The sequence below is a fragment of the Cherax quadricarinatus genome, chromosome 48 (assembly GCF_038502225.1).
Source record: "Cherax quadricarinatus isolate ZL_2023a chromosome 48, ASM3850222v1, whole genome shotgun sequence".
In the NCBI taxonomy this organism is placed as follows: domain Eukaryota; kingdom Metazoa; phylum Arthropoda; class Malacostraca; order Decapoda; family Parastacidae; genus Cherax; species Cherax quadricarinatus.
Window position 1 is genome coordinate 26,414,012 of NC_091339.1, and position 25,829 is coordinate 26,439,840.

At 39.5% G+C, this 25,829-nt stretch overlaps 1 protein-coding gene across 11 annotated transcripts in view; it reads left to right on the forward strand.

Moving 5' to 3' along the window:
- LOC128696095 (CUE domain-containing protein 1) overlaps positions 1-25,829 on the forward strand; it is a 79,644-nt gene that overhangs the window by 46,311 nt on the left and 7,504 nt on the right. For 4 of the 11 annotated variants that reach the window (XM_053787170.2, XM_053787168.2, XM_053787167.2 and 1 more), the window contains exons 2-3: positions 20,316-20,820; positions 25,072-25,267. In XM_053787170.2, the coding sequence (XP_053643145.1) occupies positions 20,533-20,820; positions 25,072-25,267 (484 nt within the window). In that variant the 5' untranslated portion in view covers positions 20,316-20,532. Of the gene's footprint in view, positions 1-20,259; positions 20,821-25,071; positions 25,268-25,829 lie in introns of all 11 variants that reach the window. The other 7 variants (XM_053787165.2, XM_053787164.2, XM_053787171.2 and 4 more) reach the window with 2 other exon arrangements.

Genomic DNA, 25,829 nt, shown 5'->3' on the forward strand with positions numbered 1-25,829 from the left:
GGGACCAGGAGCTGGGATTTAACCGCATGTACGGCATGGTGAGTACACAAAATAATACTGCAGACAAACAAGTTTTGTGTGAGGGAGGGTGCAAAACTAGATAAAGATGAGAGGTGAACACCCATGTGAATCAAGAGACTTAAAAAGAGTAGCGCAGAGGTAAACAAGGACAGCGACACATTTTGAAACTTGACAAGAAACAACTGAATCTTTCGATCCTTAATCTGGGATCTTCCTCAGCACAGAGTAATGTGTGTTGAGGATTTCAGAGTTGGGGTGGAAATATTCTGATATATTTTCATAGTGTGGAAAATGTGAATGTAATACAGTAGTCAGTGTAACGTTAGGGAGCCTAAGGTAGTGCTCGCTGCCCTTCCTCCTGCAGACTCATAGTAGTTAGACACAACTCAACGAAATCGTAATAACACGACTGCAAACAGATCACGGAACGGGTGAGTTTTAGGACTTGCCATGGGTTCAACCCCCCACCCGTTCCGTGAGTAGACACATGCATTGCAGATACGTAGTTATATAAAGTAAAACAGCACTTTTGACATTTCCCTCCCTTTATTGGGGATGCCTCAATGCTGGTGAAGGGTTATCAAAGAAATTGAAAGCTACCCTCCCCTTAGATCAACTCTCATTGTCTCATTTTCCCCTGCGATGTACGACTCCTACGAGCTTAGCGTTCTCCTGTGTTGGAAGGAGTGTTGGATGTATTTCAATGGAACTGTGCCCCTCTCCCCGGATGTATTTTAATGGAGCTGTGCCCCTCTCCCCGAAAGGTAGCGGACCAGCAGGGAGGAGTGCTGAGTGCACTATTGAATAACCAGGACTCGTGCCCCGATATCAAACCAACAAGGAATGTTGACAATCGATGTTGGGGTGAGGCATTGTGAATTATTAACGTTGTTTGACCATGAATGATTAATGTGAGGAAGTATCATTTGGAGAGCGTGTGTTGTGTAAACGTTTTTGATAATGCCATAGGGCGAGAGGGAAATTAAATGCCACCTTCAGGACGGTGTTTTGAACTTTGTGTGACCACATGTTACGGAATATGTTTCAGAAGTCAGCAAGCTGCACTTAGAGCATTGTTCACATTGTATATAACCGGTGTAGCAAACATGCTAGCTATTACTTCACTGGTATTAAAGGAAATTCAACCTAGAACTCTTACTAAATATACTGGGTTATGAAAGCTTGCAGAGGGGCGCCCAGATTCGCCTTTTACACATCTCAGTGGCACCTCGGGTGTCACGTAATATTTGTTTATTGCCCAACATTTCTACCACTTAAGTTTAACATTTCACATTATCGTGTGTTTAATATGGCGTAGCTCTCTGGTCCTTACTTTTTTTTTGTGCAGAATGAAATAATATCAAGTACACATGTTGAGAGGTGAGTGAGGCTCATGTCTTTATTCAAGGAAGTGGACCTGCTCTCTCCTTGGATCAAACCTGATTACCTCTCACTCCCTAGGCGTTATATGACCACTACGGGCTTAACACTTCCTCCTAGATACAAGGATGTAAGAGTGTTTGTGCGAGGCTTATGGCGTCTTAGTGTCAAAAATCAAGACTAAAACTTTACCAAGGTGGTGGTGGAGACTCCAGATGACTCAGTGCAAGTCTTGGTGGCACTCCTTGAAATTTAATGTTCCTGGTTTACGATGTGTAGGGGAGAATATGTTTACCTCAAGAACCTTTTCAGCTTCCTTGTTTCTGGTTGCAAACCTGTAATAAACCACGGAAAGGGTGTGTGTGTGTGTGTGTGTGTGTGTGTGTGTGTGTGTGTGTGTGTGTGTGTGTGTGTGTGTGTGTGTGTGTGCGCGCGCGCGTGCGCGCGCGTGCGTGCGCGCGCGTGCGTGCGCGCGCGCGCTCGCTCGCTCACCTAATTGTGGTTGCAGGGGTCGAGTCATAGCTCCTGGCCCCGCTTCACTGGTCTCTACTAGGTCCTCTCTCTCCCTGCTCCATGAGCTTTATCATACCTCATCTTAAAACTATGTATGGATCCTGCCCCCACTACGTGTATGCCTTTGTGTCTGTCAGTCATATAATTCAGTCCTCGACTCGTGATTGAAGAATTTGGAACTACTATACTTTTCCTTCAGTCAGACTTGATTACCTACTATTTCCCAAAGACTTCATGATTTCAAAAGGTTGAGTGCTTCCCTCTGAATATAAAAAATACCATCTCAGTTCACCGGAATATTGCTGTTTAGTAAATAATACGCTAAGCTAACCAAACAGCGTTTTAGCAGTGTCATCGTACTTTCTCAATGCTCTTATATCGGTTATGTTTTAAACACACCTTAGAAAGACAGGCGGTAATATGAGTAGCTAGAGATAATTGACTGTCTGTGGTGGTACTGGGCAAGTGGGTGACCTAGTGTGACCCTGTGTGACTCAGCATCCCTACTGAAGCCATTTGCCAGGTAAGCTCTCACCTCACGTGCTTGTGTTGTGCTTTGTGAGAGACTCTTGAGGAAGCTACCTTGATGGACTTAAGAAATCGTAATGACACGATTGCAAATAAACCATACCCCCGGCCGGGATTGAACCCGCGGTCATAGAGTCTCAAAACTCCAGCCCGTCGCGCTAACCACTAGACCAGCTAGCCACAATAAGATTCATCCAACTAGGTATATTTCTACACCATAGGAAGGTTAGCACAGGCACCTCTGTGACCACAAATGCAAGTTTTTACAGACGAATCTCCAGCTAGCGTGGCCGTGACGAACTCTAGCTCAAGTCCCTTCACTGCCGTCACCATGACTTAAGAAATCGTAATGACACGATTGCAAATAAACCATACCCCCGGCCGGGATTGAACCCGCGGTCATAGAGTCTCAAAACTCCAGCCCGTCGCGCTAACCACTAGACCAGCTAGCCACAATAAGATTCATCCAACTAGGTATATTTCTACACCATAGGAAGGTTAGCACAGGCACCTCTGTGACCACAAATGCAAGTTTTTACAGACGAATCTCCAGCTAGCGTGGCCGTGACGAACTCTAGCTCAAGTCCCTTCACTGCCGTCAACATGACTTAAGAAATCGTAATGACACGATTGCAAATAAACCATACCCCCGGCCGGGATTGAACCCGCGATCATAGAGTCTCAAAACTCCAGCCCGTCGCGCTAACCACTAGACCAGCTAGCCACAATAAGATTCATCCAACTAGCTGGTCTAGTGGTTAGCGCGACGGGCTGGAGTTTTGAGACTCTATGACCGCGGGTTCAATCCCGGCCGGGGGTATGGTCTACCTTGATGGAACTGAACCTATCCTCTTTGCATCGAACCTGAATGCCTTGCATTTCCCAGGCGTCATATGACCCTTGCGGTTTTAATGTTTCCCCCCGATTAAAATAAATAGTGCTGAATGAGACAGGCAAAGGTGGGTAGGAGAGGAATGGAAGTGTTATTATATTATTACTAATTATTATTATTATTATTATTATTATTATTATTATTATTATTATTATTATTATTATTATTACGTATTTTGAAAGGTGTCAGTAGAAAATTGTTCTTGGGGTTGACCTTCAGCTCTGGGGCCGTGCCTCTCTAACCTTCAGTCGACTAACATATTTGATTTCTTAACTCTTTGGGTTCGAGGATCTTACTAGTTTAGGATGTTTCACTCGGGGATATTTTTAGTTTAGAATGTTGCACTCGGGATCTTACTAGTTTAGAATGTTGCACTCGAGGACCTTACTATTTTAGGATGTTGCACTCGGGGATCTTACTAATTTAGGATGTTGCACTCGGAGATCTTACTAGTTTAGACATGTTGCACTCAGAGATCTTACTAGTTTAGGATGTTGCAGTCGGGGATCTTACTAGTTTAGACATGTTGCACTCGGGGATCTTACTAGTTTAGGCATGTTGCACTCGGGGATCTTACTAGTTTAGGCATGTTGCACTCGGGGATCTTACTAGTTTAGGATGTTGCACTCGGGGATCTTACTAGTTTAGGCATGTTGCACTCGGAGATCTTACTAGTTTAGACATGTTGCACTCGGGGATCTTACTAGTTTAGACATGTTGCACTCCCTGATCTTACTTGTTTAGGCATGTTACACTCGAGGATATTACTAGTTTAGGCACATTACACTCGGAGATTTTACTAGCTTAGGCAGGTTGCACTCGGGGATATTACTAGTTTAGGCCTGTTGCACTCCGTGATCTTACTAGTTTAGGCATGTTGCAATCAAGGAGCTTACTAGGTTAGGCATATTACATTCGGGGATTTTTCTAGTTTAGGCATGATGCACTCGGGGAGGATCTTACTAGTTTGGTCTTGTGTATGCAGAATAGTTTATGCCTGGTGCGCGTACTGGAAGACGCTCACCAATATTAATCACAAGCTGATGCGCAATACTCTTAAAAAAAATAAAAATTAAAATATTTATGCCTTATGAGCCATGTATATACATATGAGATATTAATGGTTCATAAGTAAACTTGTAAAGGAAATTCACTACGGAAGATTGACAATAATTTTTTATATATATCACTTGTTAGTCTTGCACCAAGACTAGCTTAATATCCAAACTTAGCCTAGATAAAATTTAGGTGAAATTTGTATAACTAAGGATTTGTAGCTAAATTTTCCTGTGGTGGGGTAAATCTTCAGGTAACACTGTACAAGTGTACACTATGTGTGTGCTTGCAATAAGTGGTTAGTTCAGTGGTTAGTTCATTACGACTTTACCTTTGGGTTTGTGGGCTGTATGGCTTTTAGAGGTATGTGAATAGATGTAACATGAAAGCTGCTGGTGCTGTGATATGAGACAGTAGGGTCATAGTACTGCTGATAAAAACATGCCACAGAAGTGCTGGGTGTGGTATAATCTTACATTCTTCTGATTATATGTATGTATATATATATATATATATATATATATATATATATATATATATATATATATATATATGATGAATGGTTTGAAAAACCGACAAGTTGAAGATTGAGACACTTATGCAGCATATGGGAATCTTTATTCAGGAAACGTTTCGCCACACAGTGGCTTCATCAGTCCAATGCAAAGAGGAAGGCGTATATATATATATATATATATATATATATATATATATATATATATATATATATATATATGCCTGCTGGAAGTCCAAGCCCCTCGCACACAAAACCTCCTTTACCCCCTCCCTCCAACCCTTCCTAGGCCGACCCCTACCCCGCCTTCCTTCCACTACAGACTGATACACTCTTGAAGTCATTCTGTTTCGCTCCATTCTCTCTACATGTCCGAACCACCTCAACAACCCTTCCTCAGCCCTCTGGACAACAGTTTTGGTAATCCCGCACCTCCTCCTAACTTCCAAACTACGAATTCTCTGCATTATATTCACACCACACATTGCCCTCAGACATGACATCTCCACTGCCTCCAGCCTTCTCCTCGCTGCAACATTCATCACCCACGCTTCACACCCATATAAGAGCGTTGGTAAAACTATACTCTCATACATTCCCCTCTTTGCCTCCAAGGACAAAGTTCTTTGTCTCCACAGACTCCTAAGTGCACCACTCACTCTTTTTCCCTCATCAATTCTATGATTCACCTCATCTTTCATAGACCCATCCGCTGACACGTCCACTCCCAAATATCTGAATACGTTCACCTCCTCCATACTCTCTCCCTCCAATCTGATATTCAATCTTTCATCACCTAATCTTTTTGTTATCCTCATAACCTTACTCTTTCCTGTATTCACCTTTAATTTTCTTCTTTTGCACACCCTACCAAATTCATCCACCAATCTCTGCAACTTCTCTTCAGAATCTCCCAAGAGCACAGTGTCATCAGCAAAGAGCAGCTGTGACAACTCCCACTTTGTGTGTGATTCTTTATCTTTTAACTCCACGCCTCTTGCCAAGACCCTCGCATTTACTTCTCTTACAACCCCATCTATAAATATATTAAACAACCACGGTGACATCACACATCCTTGTCTAAGGCCTACTTTTACTGGGAAAAAATTTCCCTCTTTCCTACATACTCTAACTTGAGCCTCACTATCCTCGTAAAAACTCTTCACTGCTTTCAGTAACCTACCTCCTACACCATACACTTGCAACATCTGCCACATTGCCCCCCTATCCACCCTGTCATACGCCTTTTCCAAATCCATAAATGCCACAAAGACCTCTTTAGCCTTATCTAAATACTGTTCACTTATATGTTTCACTGTAAACACCTGGTCCACACACCCCCTACCTTTCCTAAAGCCTCCTTGTTCATCTGCTATCCTATTCTCCGTCTTACTCTTAATTCTTTCAATTATAACTCTACCATACACTTTACCAGGTACACTCAACAGACTTATCCCCCTATAATTTTTGCACTCTCTTTTATCCCCATTGCCATTATACAAAGGAACTATGCATATATATATATATATATTATATATATATTATATATAATATATATAATATATATATATATATATATATATATATATATTTTTTTTTTTATTTATTATCACACCGGCCGATTCCCACCAAGGCAGGGTGGCCCGAAAAAGAAAAACTTTCACCATCATTCACTCCATCACTGTCTTGCCAGAAGGGTGCTTTACACTACAGTTTTTAAACTGCAACATTAACACCCCTCCTTCAGAGTGCAGGCACTGTACTTCCCATCTCCAGAACTCAAGTCCGGCCTGCCGGTTTCCCTGAATCCCTTCATAAATGTTACTTTGCTCACACTCCAACAGCACGTCAAGTATTAAAAACCATTTGTCTCCATTCACTCCTATCAAACACGCTCACGCATGCCTGCTGGAAGTCCAAGCCCCTCGCACACAAAACCTCCTTTACCCCCTCCCTCCAACCCTTCCTAGGCCGACCCCTACCCCGCCTTCCTTCCACTACAGACTGATACACTCTTGAAGTCATTCTGTTTCGCTCCATTCTCTCTACATGTCCGAACCACCTCAACAACCCTTCCTCAGCCCTCTGGACAACAGTTTTGGTAATCCCGCACCTCCTCCTAACTTCCAAACTACGAATTCTCTGCATTATATTCACACCACACATTGCCCTCAGACATGACATCTCCACTGCCTCCAGCCTTCTCCTCGCTGCAACATTCATCACCCACGCTTCACACCCATATAAGAGCGTTGTTAAAACTATACTCTCATACATTCCCCTCTTTGCCTCCAAGGACAAAGTTCTTTGTCTCCACAGACTCCTAAGTGCACCACTCACTCTTTTTCCCTCATCAATTCTATGATTCACCTCATCTTTCATAGACCCATCCGCTGACACGTCCACTCCCAAATATCTGAATACGTTCACCTCCTCCATACTCTCTCCCTCCAATCTGATATTCAATCTTTCATCACCTAATCTTTTTGTTATCCTCATAACCTTACTCTTTCCTGTATTCACCTTTAATTTTCTTCTTTTGCACACCCTACCAAATTCATCCACCAATCTCTGCAACTTCTCTTCAGAATCTCCCAAGAGCACAGTGTCATCAGCAAAGAGCAGCTGTGACAACTCCCACTTTGTGTGTGATTCTTTATCTTTTAACTCCACGCCTCTTGCCAAGACCCTCGCATTTACTTCTCTTACAACCCCATCTATAAATATATTAAACAACCACGGTGACATCACACATCCTTGTCTAAGGCCTACTTTTACTGGGAAAAAATTTCCCTCTTTCCTACATACTCTAACTTGAGCCTCACTATCCTCGTAAAAACTCTTCACTGCTTTCAGTAACCTACCTCCTACACCATACACTTGCAACATTTGCCACATTGCCCCCCTATCCACCCTGTCATACGCCTTTTCCAAATCCATAAATGCCACAAAGACCTCTTTAGCCTTATCTAAATACTGTTCACTTATATGTTTCACTGTAAACACCTGGTCCACACACCCCCTACCTTTCCTAAAGCCTCCTTGTTCATCTGCTATCCTATTCTCCGTCTTACTCTTAATTCTTTCAATTATAACTCTACCATACACTTTACCAGGTACACTCAACAGACTTATCCCCCTATAATTTTTGCACTCTCTTTTATCCCCTTTGCCTTTATACAAAGGAACTATGCATGCTCTCTGCCAATCCCTAGGTACCTTACCCTCTTCCATACATTTATTAAATAATTGCACCAACCACTCCAAAACTATATCCCCACCTGCTTTTAACATTTCTATCTTTATCCCATCAATCCCGGCTGCCTTACCCCCTTTCATTTTACCTACTGCCTCACGAACTTCCCCCACACTCACAACTGGCTCTTCCTCACTCCTACAAGATGTTATTCCTCCTTGCCCTATACACGAAATCACAGCTTCCCTATCTTCATCAACATTTAACAATTCCTCAAAATATTCCTTCCATCTTCCCAATACCTCTAACTCTCCATTTAATAACTCTCCTCTCCTATTTTTGACTGACAAATCAATTTGTTCTCTAGGCTTTCTTAACTTGTTAATCTCACTCCAAAACTTTTTCTTATTTTCAACAAAATTTGTTGATAACATCTCACCCACTCTCTCATTTGCTCTCTTTTTACATTGCTTCACCACTCTCTTAACCTCTCTCTTTTTCTCCATATACTCTTCCCTCCTTGCATCACTTCTACTTTGTAAAAACTTCTCATATGCTAACTTTTTCTCCCTTACTACTCTCTTTACATCATCATTCCACCAATCGCTCCTCTTCCCTCCTGCACCCACTTTCCTGTAACCACAAACTTCTGCTGAACACTCTAACACTACATTTTTAAACCTACCCCATACCTCTTCGACCCCATTGCCTATGCTCTCATTAGCCCATCTATCCTCCAATAGCTGTTTATATCTTACCCTAACTGCCTCCTCTTTTAGTTTATAAACCTTCACCTCTCTCTTCCCTGATGCTTCTATTCTCCTTGTATCCCATCTACCTTTTACTCTCAGTGTAGCTACAACTAGAAAGTGATCTGATATATCTGTGGCCCCTCTATAAACATGTACATCCTGAAGTCTACTCAACAGTCTTTTATCTACCAATACATAATCCAACAAACTACTGTCATTTCGCCCTACATCATATCGTGTATACTTATTTATCCTCTTTTTCTTAAAATATGTATTACCTATAACTAAACCCCTTTCTATACAAAGTTCAATCAAAGGGCTCCCATTATCATTTACACCTGGCACCCCAAACTTACCTACCACACCCTCTCTAAAAGTTTCTCCTACTTTAGCATTCAAGTCCCCTACCACAATTACTCTCTCACTTGGTTCAAAGGCTCCTGTACATTCACTTAACATCTCCCAAAATCTCTCTCTCTCCTCTGCATTCCTCTCTTCTCCAGGTGCATACACGCTTATTATGACCCACTTCTCGCATCCAACCTTTACTTTAATCCACATAATTCTTGAATTTACACATTCATATTCTCTTTTCTCCTTCCATAACTGATCATTTAACATTACTGCTACCCCTTCCTTTGCTCTAACTCTCTCAGATACTCCAGATTTAATCCCATTTATTTCCCCCCACTGAAACTCTCCTACCCCCTTCAGCTTTGTTTCGCTTAGGGCCAGGACATCCAACTTCTTTTCATTCATAACATCAGCAATCATCTGTTTCTTGTCATCCGCACTACATCCACGCACATTTAAGCAACCCAGTTTTATAAAGTTTTTCTTCTTCTCTTTTTTAGTAATTGTATACAGGAGAAGGGGTTACTAGCCCATTGCTCCCGGCATTTTAGTCGCCTCATACGACACGCATGGCTTACGGAGGAAAGATTCTTTTCCACTTCCCCATGGACAATAGAAGAAATAAAAAAGAACAAGAGCTATTTAGAAAAAGGAGAAAAACCTAGATGTATGTATATATATATATGCATGTGCGTGTCTGTGAAGTGTGACCAAAGTGTAAGTAGGAGTAGCAAGATATCCCTGTTATCTTAGCGTGTTTATGAGACAGAAAAAGAAACCAGCAATCCTACCATCATGCAAAACAGTTACAGGTTTTTGTTTCACAGTCATCTGGCAGGACGGTAGTACTTCCCTGGGTGGTTGCTGTCTACCAACCTACTACCTACTGAAAGAATAGAGAAATTCCAAGCACTTTCGTGACTACTCACATTATCAAGGAACTATGAAAGTGAAGCATCCAAGGAAGCTATATAAGGGGTCCGGCCAGCACGTCACTATCAGATCCCACAACGGTGCTGGCCGGACCCCCTTATATAGCTTCCTTGGATGCTTCACTTTCATAGTTCCTTGATAATGTGAGTAGTCACGAAAGCACTTGGAATTTCTCTATTCTTTCAGAGTGGTTGTTTTGCATATTTTGAAATCACCTGTTTACTGTGATCTTATTGCATATATATATATATATATATATATATATATATATATATATATATATATATATATATATATATATATATATATATATATATATATATATATATATATTTATATATATATATATATATATATATATATTTATATATATATATATATATATATATATATTTATATATATATATATATATATATATATATATATATATATATATATATATATATATATATATATATATATATATATATATATATATATATATATATATACACATATATATATATATATATATATATATATATATATATATATACAGTGGACCCCCGCATAACGATGGCATCGCATAGCGATTTTTCCGCATAACGATTACTTTTATCGCAAAATTTTTGCCGCGCATACCGATTAAAAACCCGCATACCGATTTTCGTCCGAGACGCGTCCAATGTGCCCTCAGCCAGCCTCACATGTGCCGCTCCGTCCCATTGTTTACCAGCCAGCCTCCGCGGTAACATCCAAGCATACACTCGGAATATTTCGTATTATTACAGTATTTTCGGTGCTGTTTCTGGAAAATAAGTGACCATGGGCCCCAAGAAAGCTTCTAGTGCCAACCCTGTGGTAAAAAGGGTGAGAATTAGTATGGAAATTAAGAAAGATTTTGAAGGGTTTGGGGCTAACCCTGAGAAGCCTATGCCAGTTGTGGAATCCATTGTGCCTACTTCAAAGATTAAGGAAATGTGTGCACAGTGGGTTGAACTGCAAACCTTTATAGATGAAAATCACCCTGACACAGCTGTTGCAAGCCGTGCTGTTGACTATTTCAATGACAATGTTGTGGCCCATTTTAGACAAATCGTAAAGGAACGGGAGGTACAGAGCTCTATGGACAGATTTGTTGTGCGACAGAGGTCCAGTGACTCTGAAGCTGGTCCTAGTGGCATTAAAAGAAGAAGGGAAGTAACCCCGGAAAAGGACTTGCTACCTCAAGTCGTAATGGAAGGGGATTCCCCTTCTAAACAGTAAGAAGATAATGCTCTCCCCTCCTCCCATCCCATCAATCATCACCAGATCTTCAATAAAAGTAAGTGTCATTTAATTGTGCATGCCTTTTTCAGTTTGTGTGTATTAAAATTAACATTTCATGTGGTAAAAAAAAAATTTTTTCATACTTTTGGGCGTCTTGCACGGATTAATTTTATTTCCATTATTTCTTATGGGGAAAATTCATTCGCATAACGATTATTTCGCATAACGATTAACCCTCTTGCACGGATTAAAATCGTTAACCGGGGGTCCACTGTATATATATATATATATATATATATATATATATATATATATATATGACGAGGTGTCAGAGTGGGCGCCTGTGACAAGCGGGGTTCCACAGGGGTCAGCCCTAGGACCTGTGCTGTTCTTGGTATATGTGAACGACATAACGGAAGGGATAGACTCAGAAGTGTCCTTGTTTGCAGATGATGCGAAGTTAATGAGAAGAATCAAATCGGACGAAGATCAGGCAGGACTACAAAGAGACCTGGACAGGCTACAAGCCTGGTCCAGCAACTGGCTCCTTGAATTTAACCCTGCCAAATGCAAAGTCATGAAGATTGGGGAAGGACAAAGAAGACCACAGACACAATATAGTTTAGATGGCCAAAGACTGCAAACCTCACTCAAGGAAAAAGATCTGGGGGTGAGTATAACACTGAGCATATCTCCTGAGGCGCATATCAATCAGATAACTGCTGCAGCATACGGGCGCCTGGCAAACCTACGGATAGCGTTCCGATACCTCAGTAAGGATTTGTTTAAGACTCTGTATACCATCTACGTCAGGCCCATACTGGAGTATGCAGCACCAGTTTGGAATCCACACCTAGTCAAGCACATCAAGAAATTAGAGAAAGTGCAAAGGTTTGCAACAAGACTAGTCCCAGAGCTACGGGGATTGTCCTATGAAGAAAGGTTGAGGGAAATCGGCCTGACGACACTGGAGGACAGGAGGGTCAGGGGAGACATGATAACGACATATAAAATACTGCGCGGAATAGACAAGGTGGACAAAGACGGGATGTTCCAGAGATGGGACACAGACACAAGAGGTCACAATTGGAAGTTGAAGACTCAGACGAATCAAAGGGATGTTAGGAAGTATTTCTTCAGTCATAGAGTAGTCAGGCCGTGGAATAGCCTAGAAAGTGATGTAGTGGAGGCAGTGTGAAAATTTGTGTGGACTGCCTCCAAGTGAGTCACCTACCCTGGCAAACTCTGTTGACACCGAGCTCTGAGGTGGGTACCTCAGCCTCACAAGTGGCTTATAGAGACAGATTTTCACAAATGATTGATGTTGCAAGAAACTCGCCTGCATGCACGTATAAAGGACTAACTTACTTGGTGTTGCAGCATATATCCTGATCTTCAACTTCCCTAAGCTTAGCCTTAGCCCCTCTGGACTTTTCCTCAGAAACCACGTGCAACCGGGAGCCTTAATTCCTGCAATATTCAATTGTTATTAGTGTCCTGCCTGCACCTCAGAAATTCCTATATCCAAGAGGGTATGTATCCCCTAGTATAACTATGCAGACACGGACACTAGCTTCCAGACTGCCTTGAGACACTGGTACTTACTGGGCATGCTCTGCCTGTTGCACACTGGGCCCACAGATCAACTCACTCACAATCTCCCCAGACACTGGCCAGAAATCTACGAGATAAAGGAGGTCTTGTCTTACTGTATGGGCCTGACGGAGGTCATCTACGGTACATTGAGGTGCCTCTACCAGATTTCCCCAGGTCTCAAATGTGAAGACACGTGGGGGGCGCCATCTGCTGATCATGGCACGTCTTGTCCAGTTGGTGTCTGTCTTAAGAAGAACGAGCTGGTCCCTCTTCCAGACCCTCGTCTCTTCGTTCAAACTAGGGCTGCCAGTTCTCCCTAGCTAACTTATCCTAGTGTTTGCCTACATTATTGGCCTATTACTACCTATGTTAAGGTCTTAGGTCTACATTATTATTATCTACAGTTGCCTCAATGATCCTAATATTAGTGTACTACCAGTAAAACTACCTACTCCTTCCCTGAAGAGTAAATCTATAAATTAAATACATGCCTACCAACAATCCATCGCCAACAAGAGAGAATGCTTTCATGTTTGGGTGGGGTATAAGGGCCATCCAGCTCAGCCGTCCCGTACGGCCATGCTGGATCTGTCCTGTGGAACTTTAGGGACCAAATAAATTTCCACAGGCAGGAACCATACATAGTTTTAAGGCGAGGTATGATAGAGCTCATGGGGCAGGGAGAGAGAGGACCTAGTAGCAATCAGCGAAGAGGCGGGGCCAGGAGCTGTGACTCGACCCCTGCAACCACAAATAGGTGAGTACACACACACACACAGTGGAACCTCGGTACTCAAACTTAATTTAATCCAGAAGGCTGTTTGAGTGCCGATCTGTTTGAGTACCGAACGAATTTTCCCTTTAAACTTTTAAAGAATAATGTAAATTAGATTAATCTGTTTCAGACCCACAAAAATACACTTACAGCGACTTTGCAGGGTATTTTCGTAGGGTATTTACGGTTGTAGGTCTCATTTGATAGAATGAAAGACATATTACAGAAATAGAGATGATTTTGAATGGTTTACAGACTAAAAGTACCCTGAAATTTAGCTCAACGTACTGGAAATGTTTGATTTTTGCTGATGTTTAAGAGTAAACAAATCACATCACATCTAATACACGTCAACTGGTGAGTCTAATGTGATTTCACAAATGCCTGGAGTGCTGATATTATTTATCCCATTTTTACAATAATGCAGTAGTCTGCATAACAGTAAATCTTCTACTTTTTGTGTGAATTAAAATTCAAAATGGAAAGCAAGCATAATATAAGAGGGACCCGAAGTGGGAGGAGCTGTAGGAGAAAGAGGAAGGGGCCAGCATCAGGAGCATTCAGTGTCTGATGAATCGTCTTGATGGATACTAGTGGTGGCATGAATACAATGTTATGTAATTATGCTACTATTAGTAGTAAAGGTTATCTATCACATTTATTCCAACTTGATATCATAAACATGATAGATAACCTAGAAGCACAATAAAGATGCTCAAATTATTAATAAAAGGCATATTATATGGAGAGGCGGAGGGGGTGTTTATATCACTGCGAACACACTTACATCACGTTTATCTTAACAAAAAGCTCAAAAATAGCAAGATTTTCCCGAATATTTTTTTCCTCGAGTCCTATGCTATGCGCACATTTTCCTAGATATTGACCTATTTCTTGATGTGGCCCCGTTAATAATGAATGATTTTTTCCAGTGCAAAACATTCATTGTTTTATAAAACAATAAATGTTTTACGCAGGTAGCAAGATCAGACACACCGGCACCTCTTTCTTATTTTGCTATGAGTTCTTTTTTCATCTCTCTTGTGACTCTAACCAATTTTCTTTTTGGTTGGCTGTTATCACTAATCTTCTTAGGCCCCATGGTGACTTATTTATACAAATAATATAAAAGAAAGTGAAGAAACACGAAATAGTTTTCAGCGAAGTTCAGTGGAGTTTTGCACTGAGTGACAGCTATGACTGACGCACATGTTCTGGCAGGTTATGTTTGTTTGGTCGAGTGCCAAGCAAACATACATACATATATATATATATATATATATATATATATATATATATATATATATATATATATATATATATATATATATATTAATATATATATATATATATATTAATATGTATTAATTCAAGGATTATGTGGAGTAAAATAAAGATTGGATGTGAAAAGTGGGTTATAATAAGCGTGTATGCACCTGGAGAAGAGAGAAGTGTAGAGGAGAGAGAGAGATTTTGGGAAATGTTGAGTGAATGGGTGGGGAGTTTTGAATCAAGTATGAGAGTAATGGTGGTTGGGGATTTCAATGCTAAAGTGGGTAAAAATGTTATGGAGGGAGTAGTAGGTAAATTTGGGGTGCCAGGGGTAAATGTAAATGGGGAGCCTTTAATTGAGCTATGTGTAGAAAGAAATTTGGTAATAAGTAATACATATTTTATGAAAAAGAGGATAAATAAATATACAAGGTATGATGTAGCACGTAATGAAAGTAGTTTATTAGATTATGTATTGGTGGATAAAAGGTTGATGGGTAGGCTCCAGGATGTACATGTTTATAGAGGGGCAACTGATATATCGGATCATTATTTAGTTGTAGCTACAGTTAGAGTAAGAGGTAGATGGGAAAAGAGGAAGGTGGCAACAAGTAAGAGGGAGGTGAAAGTGTATAAACTAAGGGAGGAGGAAGTTCGGGTGAGATACAAGCGACTATTGGCAGAAAGGTGGGCTAGTGCAAAGATGAGTAGTGGGGGGGTTGAAGAGGGTTGGAATAGTTTTAAAAATGCAGTATTAGAATGTGGGGCAGAAGTTTGTGGTTATAGGAGGGTGGGGGCAGGAGGAAAGAGGAGTGATTGGTGGAATGATGAAGTAAAGGGTGTGATAAAAGAGAAAAAGGTAGCTTATGAGAGGTTTTTACAAAGCAGAAGTGTTATAAGAAGAGCAGAGTATATGGAGAGTAAAAGAAAGGTAAAGAGAGTGGTGAGAGAGTGCAAAAGGAGAGCAGATGATAGAGTGGGAGAGGCACTGTCAAGAAATTTTAATGAAAATAAGAAAAAATTTTGGAGTGAGTTAAACAAGTTAAGAAAGCCTAGGGAAAATATGGATTTGTCAGTTAAAAACAGAGTAGGGGAGTTAGTAGATGGGGAGATGGAGGTATTGGGTAGATGGCGAGAATATTTTGAGGAACTTTTAAATGTTAAGGAAGAAACAGAGGCAGTAATTTCATGCACTGGTCAGGGAGGTATACCATCTTTTAGGAGTGAAGAAGAGCAGAATGTAAGTGTGGGGGAGGTACGTGAGGCATTACGTAAAATGAAAGGGGGTAAAGCAGCTGGAACTGATGGGATCATGACAGAAATGTTAAAAGCAGGGGGGGATATAGTGTTGGAGTGGTTGGTACTTTTGTTTATTAAATGTATGAAAGAGGGGAAGGTACCTAGGGATTGGCGGAGAGCATGTATAATCCCTTTATATAAAGGGAAAGGGGACAAAAGAGACTGTAAAAATTATAGAGGAATAAGCTTATTGAGTATACCAGGAAAAGTGTACGGTAGGGTTATAATTGAAAGAATTAGAGGCAAGACAGAATGTAGGATTGCGGATGAGCAAGGAGGTTTCAGAGTGGGTAGGGGATGTGTAGATCAAGTGTTTACAATGAAGCATATATGTGAACAGTATTTAGATAAAGGTAGGGAAGTTTTTATTGCATTTATGGATTTAGAAAAGGCATATGATAGAGTGGATAGAGGAGCAATGTGGCAGATGTTGCAAGTATATGGAATAGGTGGTAAGTTATTAAATGCTGTAAAGAGTTTTTATGAGGATGGTGAGGCTCAGGTTAGGGTGTGTAGAAGAGAGGGAGACTACTTCCCGGTAAAAGTAGGACTTAGACAGGGATGTGTAATGTCACCATGGTTGTTTAATATATTTATAGATGGGGTTGTAAAGGAAGTAAATGCTAGGGTGTTCGGGAGAGGGGTGGGATTAAATTTTGGGGAATCAAATTCAAAATGGGAATTGACACAGTTACTTTTTGCTGATGATACTGTGCTTATGGGAGATTCTAAAGAAAAATTGCAAAGGTTAGTGGATGAGTTTGGGAATGTTTGTAAAGGTAGAAAGTTGAAAGTGAACATAGAAAAGAGTAAGGTGATGAGGGTGTCAAATGATTTAGATAAAGAAAAATTGGATATCAAATTGGGGAGGAGGAGTATGGAAGAAGTGAATGTTTTCAGATACGTGGGAGTTGACGTGTCGGCGGATGGATTTATGAAGGATGAGGTTAATCATAGAATTGATGAGGGAAAAAAGGTGAGTGGTGCGTTGAGGTATATGTGGAGTCAAAAAACGTTATCTATGGAGGCAAAGAAGGGAATGTATGAAAGTATAGTAGTACCAACACTCTTCTGGAGTTAATAAAAGTATTAGTCAGAGGGCAGAAGAGGGGTTGTTGAGGTGGTTTGGTCATTTAGAGAGAATGGATCAAAGTAGAATGACATGGAAAGCATATAAATCTATAGGGGAAGGAAGGCGGGGTAGGGGTCGTCCTCGAAAGGTTTGGAGAGAGGGGGTAAAGGAGGTTTTGTGGGCAAGGGGCTTGGACTTCCAGCAAGCGTGCGTGAGCGTGTTAGATAGGAGTGAATGGAGACGAATGGTACTTGGGACCTGACGATCTGTTGGAGTGTGAGCAGGGTAATATTTAGTGAAGGGATTCAGGGAAACCGGTTATTTTCATATAGTCGGACTTGAGTCCTGGAAATGGGAAGTACAATGCCTGCACTTTAACCCTTTGAGGGTCGACAGGCCCTCTCCGAAACTCGTTCTCAGGGTCGGCCAAATTTAAAAAAAAAAAAAAAAATTATTTTCTCTTATGAAAAGATAGAGAATCTTTTCCCGATCATAAAGACACCAAAAGTTTGAAATTTGATAGAAAACTTACGGAATTATGCTCTCGCAAAGTTAGCGGTCTCGGCGATATTTACGCATCGGCGATTTTGCCCACTTTGAGCCCCATTTTCGGCCAATTTCACTGTACTAGTCGACAAAAAACATGAATATTTCGCTAGTACTCCATTTTTTCTATCGAATGGGTGCAAGAAACCACCCATTTATAAATTCAACTATCCAGTACAGTGGTCAGAATTTAGCAATTTTGCCAATTTCACACAAATTTCAAAAGATGCCAATTTCCGAATAGGGTCCAGAATAAACAAGAAAGACATTCCTGGCACTAAAATGACATTTCCTCTAGTCATTAGTCACGTCTCAAGGGCCCTCTTATATCCTTTTGCTTTCCACTTTGAATTTTTATTCTCACAAAAAATATAAGATTTACTGTTATGCAGACTACTGCATTAGTGTAAAAAATGGTATAAATATTATTGGTGCACTTGTAAAAGAATATTAGACTCACCAGTTGACGTGTATTGCACGCTTGGCACGATTTGTTTACTTTTGAAGTTTGGTAAAAATCGAACATTTCTGCTACTTTGAGCTCAATTTCAAGGCACCTTTCATTGTAAAACCAGTCAAAATCATCTCAATTTCTGTAATATGTCTTCCATTCTATAAAATGAGACCAAGAAAACTAGAATACAACAATAAATACCATACGAAAATACACTGCAAAGTCGCTGATTTATTAAAAAAAAATGGTCAATGTTTTTTTTTTCTCATTATGCACTGTGTGCTGCAGGATTTTTTTTAGACTGTGCACACTGACCACATAGACCCATTCTTTCACATGAAGGCCTACCAGCTTTCTCCCACTAGATTTGAGGCCGCTAGAATTTATGAGTACTAGTACGTCAAAAACCCCTACGCGTAAAACGTACTAGTACGACCAAAACCCTCAAAGGGTTAAAGGAGGGGTTTGGGATATTGGCAGTTTGGAGGGATATGTTGTGTATCTTTATATGTGTATGCTTCTAGACTGTTGTATTCTGAGCACCTCTGCAAAAACAGTGATAATGTGCGAGTGTGGTGAAAGTGTTGAATGATGATGAAAGTATTTTCTTTTTGGGGATTTTCTTTCTTTTTTGGGTCACCCTGCCTCGGTGGGAGACGGCCGACTTGTTGAAAAAAAAAAAAAAATATATATACAGTGGACCCCCGGTTAACGATATTTTTTCACTCCAGAAGTATGTTCAGGTGCCAGTACTGACCGAATTTGTTCCCATAAGAAATATTGTGAAGTAGATTAGTCCATTTCAGACCCCCAAACATACACGTACAAATGCACTTACATAAATACACTTACATAATTGGTCGCATTCGGAGGTAATCGTTATGCGGGGGTCCACTGTATATATACACACACACACACACACACACACACACACACATGCAGGATGAGCCACGGGGGTGGAAATCTTCAGCTCAAGTACTTTCACACTTCTCAGTGCATCATCAGGAGCTGTGCAATGTTGCAAGGGAGCAACCAAAGCAGGGAGAGAGGTCTCAGAGTAGTGTAGGTGTCACCGTCCACGGTTACCCTTAGACTGGGTTAGAGGTTGGTGCCAACCCTACCCTACCATCAGATATATATATATATAATATAATATGGGTGTGTGTACTCACCCTTGTTCATTGTTTTCAAATCAGCTGACCCAACAGAATTTTACACAAATAACCCGCACATTAAAGAGAGAAGCTTACGACGACGTTTTGGTCCGACTTGGACCATTGACAAAGTCACACTCTCTTTTATGTGCGGGTTATTTGTGTATCGTTCCAGTCACGGTATTGTGCCTTTTTTTTTGTTATTAACAGAATTTTATCTCGTATTTCTGAGGTTTGTGAAATCGAGATTTTACTGTACTTGCATGCATGCATGTATGCATACATTTTATCAATGGTCACAGTGCAGCATAGAGTATAAAGTATTAGAAAAGCAAGGAAAAATTTGTGTATAACAGGCACCTAAAGTCAGTACCTGACCAACTGGGCTGTGGTTTGTACGTAAGCTTGCGTGCGGCCAGCAGTAACAGCCTGTTGATCAGATCCTGATCCACCATGAGGCCTGGTCTCAGACTGAGCTATGGGGGTGTTGACCCCCAAAACCCTCTCCAGGTAAACATAGTTAAGGTGTAATGTTGAATGTACTGGACTACTGTACTGTATTCTAAGTTGCTGGCAAGTTCATGGTATAGCCTTTCTTTATAAAAATTTTTTTGCATTCGAAGTTCGAATAGTGACTTGATGATTTTAGCTATGTTTTGTGATTACTAAGTGATAATTTTTTGACAAATATGCATTTTTCCAGGGGTTTGTTAATGAACTGTGCAATACTCTGTATCCATCCTCTTAACTTTATTGCAGTTCTGTGGAAAATGTGTATAAATTACTATACAGTGCACCATGTATGATTAGAGAGAGGAGTGAGTGCATGAAAGTGAACTGTACTAAAGAAACTTAGAATCTTTCTGAAGGCAAGATACTATAATTATAGATAATTTGGTAATGCTGCAAACATGGAAAACAACTTTTGACAGCCATTATTAAAACTTGGTGAATACAGTTGGAGGACACTTCAACGATGTGTTTAGGAGCATTGTGGTCGTGGGTACAAACGCGCATAATGCAGACTAAGGCCAGATTTAACCACCGAATTGATAAATTTCATGCACTCCGAGCCAGGAAGCAGTGGATGAAACGGGAATTTGGAGCCGTTGCCACAAAGTCCACTTATTATGAATGTGATTATAATACATGTGCCCCCTCTGCTCGTAACATTCACCAGTCACAGCACCCGTACATGCCCACAACATATATTGATGAAGACAGCAGTGATGAAGATTATAATCATTCAGAAGATGTGAAACAGGTGAACATCCTTTTTAGTAAAGTTTGAATTTATTATAAGTTTATTTTGTATATCTTTGATGCTGCAGCATAGTGCTGTTTTATAAACAAAATTATACTAATTTACAGTATCTGTGTATTTAAATAAATAATATATTTTACATATTTAGTACTGGATTTGTTTTCCATTACATACCAGTATATTTTATTTATGCATTTTAATTTATCATATAGAGTACTGTATAATGTACAGTAAAACCTCACACTTGGACTCTGTATTCCTTAAAACCATGAGGTTTAGTAGATACTCTGGGACTGTTGTTCTGTAAATGTAGAATGAGGTTGTCAGAGGATGCAGTGTAGGAAATTGGCAGTGCGTGTTGCTTCTTTGTAAGAAAGGTGATGAATAAAAGTGTGTGTGTGTGTGTTAGTTACCATTTTGTCCTAGGCACATGTCGATTAGACACAAGGCCTGTTGTATATGCGTGCGTGTGCGTGTGTGTGTGTGGGGGGGGGGAGTTTGTGTTTGTGGGTGGGTATGGATGGGTGTGGTTTTTTTTTTTTTTTGTATGTACCATGCATGTTAAAGTAAGAATTATTGGAAAATTAGTCATATAAGTACAATACATGTATATAGGTAGTAGGTTGGTAGACAGCAACCGCCCAGGGAAGTACTACCGTCCTGCCGAGTGAGTGTAAAACGAAAGCCTGTAATTGTTTTACATGATGGTAGGATTGCTGGTGTCTTTTGTCTGTCTCATAAACATGCAAGATTTCAGGTATGTCTTGCTACTTCTACTTACACTTAGGTCACACTACACATACATGTACAAGCATATATATACACACCCCTCTGGGTTTTCTTCTATTTTCTTTCTAGTTCTTGTTCTTGTTTATTTCCTCTTATCTCCATGGGGAAGTGGAACAGAATTCTTCCTCCGTAAGCCATGCGTGTCGTAAGAGGCGACTGAAATGCCGGGAGCAAGGGGCTGGTAACCCCTTCTCCTGTATATATTACTAAGTTTGAAAGGAGAAACTTTAATTTTTCCTTTTGGATCACCCCGCCTCGGTGGGATTTGGCTGGTACGTTGAAAGAAAGAAGAAGTACAATATACTGTAGCAGGTAAAGTGTGTAGATATAATAACTGGAAAGACAAACAAATGCAATCACAAGCACCAGCATGAGCATGGAGCAGTACTTAGATAAGGAAAATTGTTGTCTCTAGTTGAGTTTGTGGATTTGGAAAAGACGTATTGGCTGGCAGAATTGTGTAGCAATGTTACATGTGTTGCAAATATATGAAAGGGATGGTAAATTGTTGAATGTTCTTGAGTTTTATTACGAGGTGAGCAAAACAGAATGAGGATATGCTGAAAGAGAGGGAATAGTTTTTCTTTGGAGATGGATTTGGACAAGGATATGTAATCTTGCCATAGTTATTTAATATGTCTAGTGACATCATCATAAGAAGTATGAATATAGGCTGTTTGTGTATGTGATTTCAAGTGGTAATACAGTATAGTACTTAACAGTTGTTATTTGCAGATGATACAGTACTGTTAGAAGATTTGGAAAAAAAGAAAGCTGGAGAGGTTGGCAAATAAGTTTGAATGGAAATATAAAACTCAAACTCAAAACTTACATTTCCCCAAAACATAAATAAATATTACAGGGAATTGGATAGGTCTGATAATACAATAATTATGTGTTCGAAGGAAAGCCCCTTGTATCCTGGTGTTGTGTCTGTGTGTTCTGTTGCAACTATCCTGGTATTGTTTAAACTTTGGGTTAATATTTGTAGTGAGTGTTCTGTACATGTAACTTGCACAGGAGTATGTTTGGATACTCTGTACATTAGGTAGGTTCTAGTTTTTGAATTGTTGAGGTGTGTGTTATCTGAGACCAGATTAAGTAATTATCTTAATGGCATATTTTTGTTGAGCTATGATTGGTTTTAGGTGATTAGCTGTCTTAAATCCTCATGTATGGATTCCATAGGTGAGATAAGGATATACTTAATAGTAGTATAGAGTAAGTAGGTTGATTGTGGTACATAAAAACATACTCTGGAGAGATGAGATTTAGAATGAAAGGAGGGCAGATGGAGCAAGTGAATGGACAGTTAAGATTCTTGGAGTGGATAAGTATGAATAGACAGCTCTGTAACAGAATAGATGAGGAAAAATGTCTTAGGTACAGTATATTTATAAATCTGTGGGAAAAACAAGTTTGCCAGTTTATGCTAAAATAAAAATACGTCAAAGTGTATAGTGCTGTAGATGCTCTTATTTGGGTGAACATTTATTTATTTATTTATTTATTTATAATTTGAGCACACTTACAGAGGTTACAGATAAGAGCAGCATGCCAAAGCCACTTATACTATGCATAGCATTACGGGCTGGCTTAAAATTAACTTAAGATTAACTAAGCAATGATGAAATCAGTGAAAAACATTAATGTAAACTGATTACTATAAAGCACAAGTGAGTATTACAAAGACAGGTCATATGGTTGCATGCATTGTTATAAATTCAGTAGAATGGAGTATTCTGTTAGGTAGTGTATTTAAAAAATAATAAAGTTAGATTGGGTTTTAGGTTTAACATTTATGTGATATAATTGTGAGAAACATTTAAGATATACAATTTATAAGGTTCAGTTATTCAGTATTTATTTGGTTTTGGGTGAGTAAGTGATCTTTGAGAAGAGACTTGAATTTATAAACAGGTAGTGTTTCTTTTATATTTACAGGTAATGAATTCCAGATTTTAGGGCCTTTTATGTGCATTGAGTTTTTGCATAGCGTGAGATGGACACGAGGAATATCAAAGAGTGATCTGTGCCTTGTGTTATGGTCATGTGTTCTGTTGAGGTTGGCAAGGAGATGTTTGAGGGGAGGGTTAATATCAGAGTTGAGGGTTCTATGTATGTAATAGGTGCAGTAATAAGTATGGATGTTTTGTATGGTGAGTAGGTTGAGTGTATTGAATATTGGTGGAGTGTGCTGCCTGTAGTGAGAATTTGTTATCATTCTAACTGCAGCCTTTTGTTGGGTAATTAGTGGTCTGAGATGGTTACTTGTTGTTGAGCCCCATGCACAAATTCCATAGGTGAGATAGGGGGTCTATTATCAAGGTGGATTCCTAAGAATTTTCCCTCTGTTATCTTTAAATGCTACACCTGGGAGGAAATCTTGTTTGCAATCATTGTTATGAGAATATTATACAGAGTTGATATGAAAGGTATAATTCAAGGTGTAAAAAGTATTTTTGAAATGGCTTGGTCCTGTTAAAAGAATAGATGAAATGAAAGTTTGAGAAGTATTGAGAGGTAGAGACTTGAACATCTAGCAGGAATGTGTGATCAGTTTAATGCAATAAGTGGAAGCAAGTGGTTAATGAGATTTTAATGTGAAGTGTGAGCATGGTACGTAATATCTATGAAGAAATTTAGGAAATCCACCTCAAAAGTGAGATGGAAATGTTGCAGTTTGGTAAGTCTGTATTTTATTACAGTGTCATCCTTTCTGGAAAAGGCAGCTTAGTGAATGAAGGCAAATGTTCAGTGTGTGTCATAGTAGTGGCTGTGCTCCCTATGGTAGAATTACTAACTCAAGTATATTCACTGAGTACACGTCACTGGTATTCCCACTCTTTGAAACGGGGTTTTGGGAATGTTGTTATTTACCTTATGCCACTGCCTTGGGACTCTTGGTGGCACAGCTCAATATGACTGAGGTTAATCAGGCACTATATGAAGGCAAAGCATTTATGGCACAATTGCTCCCAGGAATTCTGTTTTGGACATTACTTAGGAAGACCATTAAAGATACATGACAGATTAGGTTAAGTTTGACTAAAAGGGTACTCGTTAGAAATAATGATATCCTTTTCATTAATATTATTTATGAATTTTAATCTCTGTAAGCCATTTTTAAAAGTTAAAGACTCATGCAAAATTTGAAGGAAAGTCCTCCATGAACTATAACCATTTATTTGTCAGTAACATTGAGAAGCCATCACCTTAAAACTTACTGGAAGCTCTTATGGGGGCTTTAAATGTGTACTAGAGCTGAGAACATTTGCTGACAGAGTTTCTTATGACAGACTATAGTGTACTTGAACTAAAGGCTGATGTTTGTTGTACATATCTTTTTGTTAAACTGACATTGCTTGCCAAATTTGATTAAATATAGACAAAAACTACTGAAGCTGACAAAGGAGAATAGAGATAGATACTAGTCACTTAACTAGTGTATATTTTTTATAGGGTGTAGGAGTGTTATCTCCTCAAAGACTGAGTCAGCGACTCAATGAAAATGCTCTGGCACGAGAGGCAGTTGGAGAGAGTGATGCTGAACTTGCTCAGTACCTGAAGGATGAACGTATAGCCCTCTTCCTCCAAAATGATGAGTTCATGGATGAGCTACGAACTAATCGAGAGTTTATGACTGCACTGCAAGAGGGTTAGTGACACCTAAATGGTAGTATGACATGCATAAAGCAGCTAGATTGGTGGTATCTTTTCTCTTTAATACCAAGCATGGTGAACATGTAGTCTTAAGAGGTTCATAATTCTATTTCATGGGTTTGGTATACAGTACTTTATTAATATTTCTGAAATACATTTTGTATCCCATATTATTACAGGAGCATAGCATCTTCTGAAGCAATCATACATGTTATTTTTATTACGATTTATTATGTTATCAACAGTACCACAAGAAAAATTTTAATAACAGAAACACCTACCATAGTTCCTCCAAAGATGTGTGTAGCTGCATAAAAATTCCCAATTGTTTCTGTTTTTTATTTATCATTGTGGTATTTTTCATATTTACAGTTGTATTTTATAGTGATTTCTTTCCTTGCTTGGTTATGTATGAAACGTAATGAATATTAGGTCCTGAAGCTTGATATGTTCAGTAAATATTAAAAAAATAATACATGAAAGATATACTGTATCATTCTTTTCAGCATCTCTTTGATACACCTATATTATATTGTCTCATATATATATATTAAAGT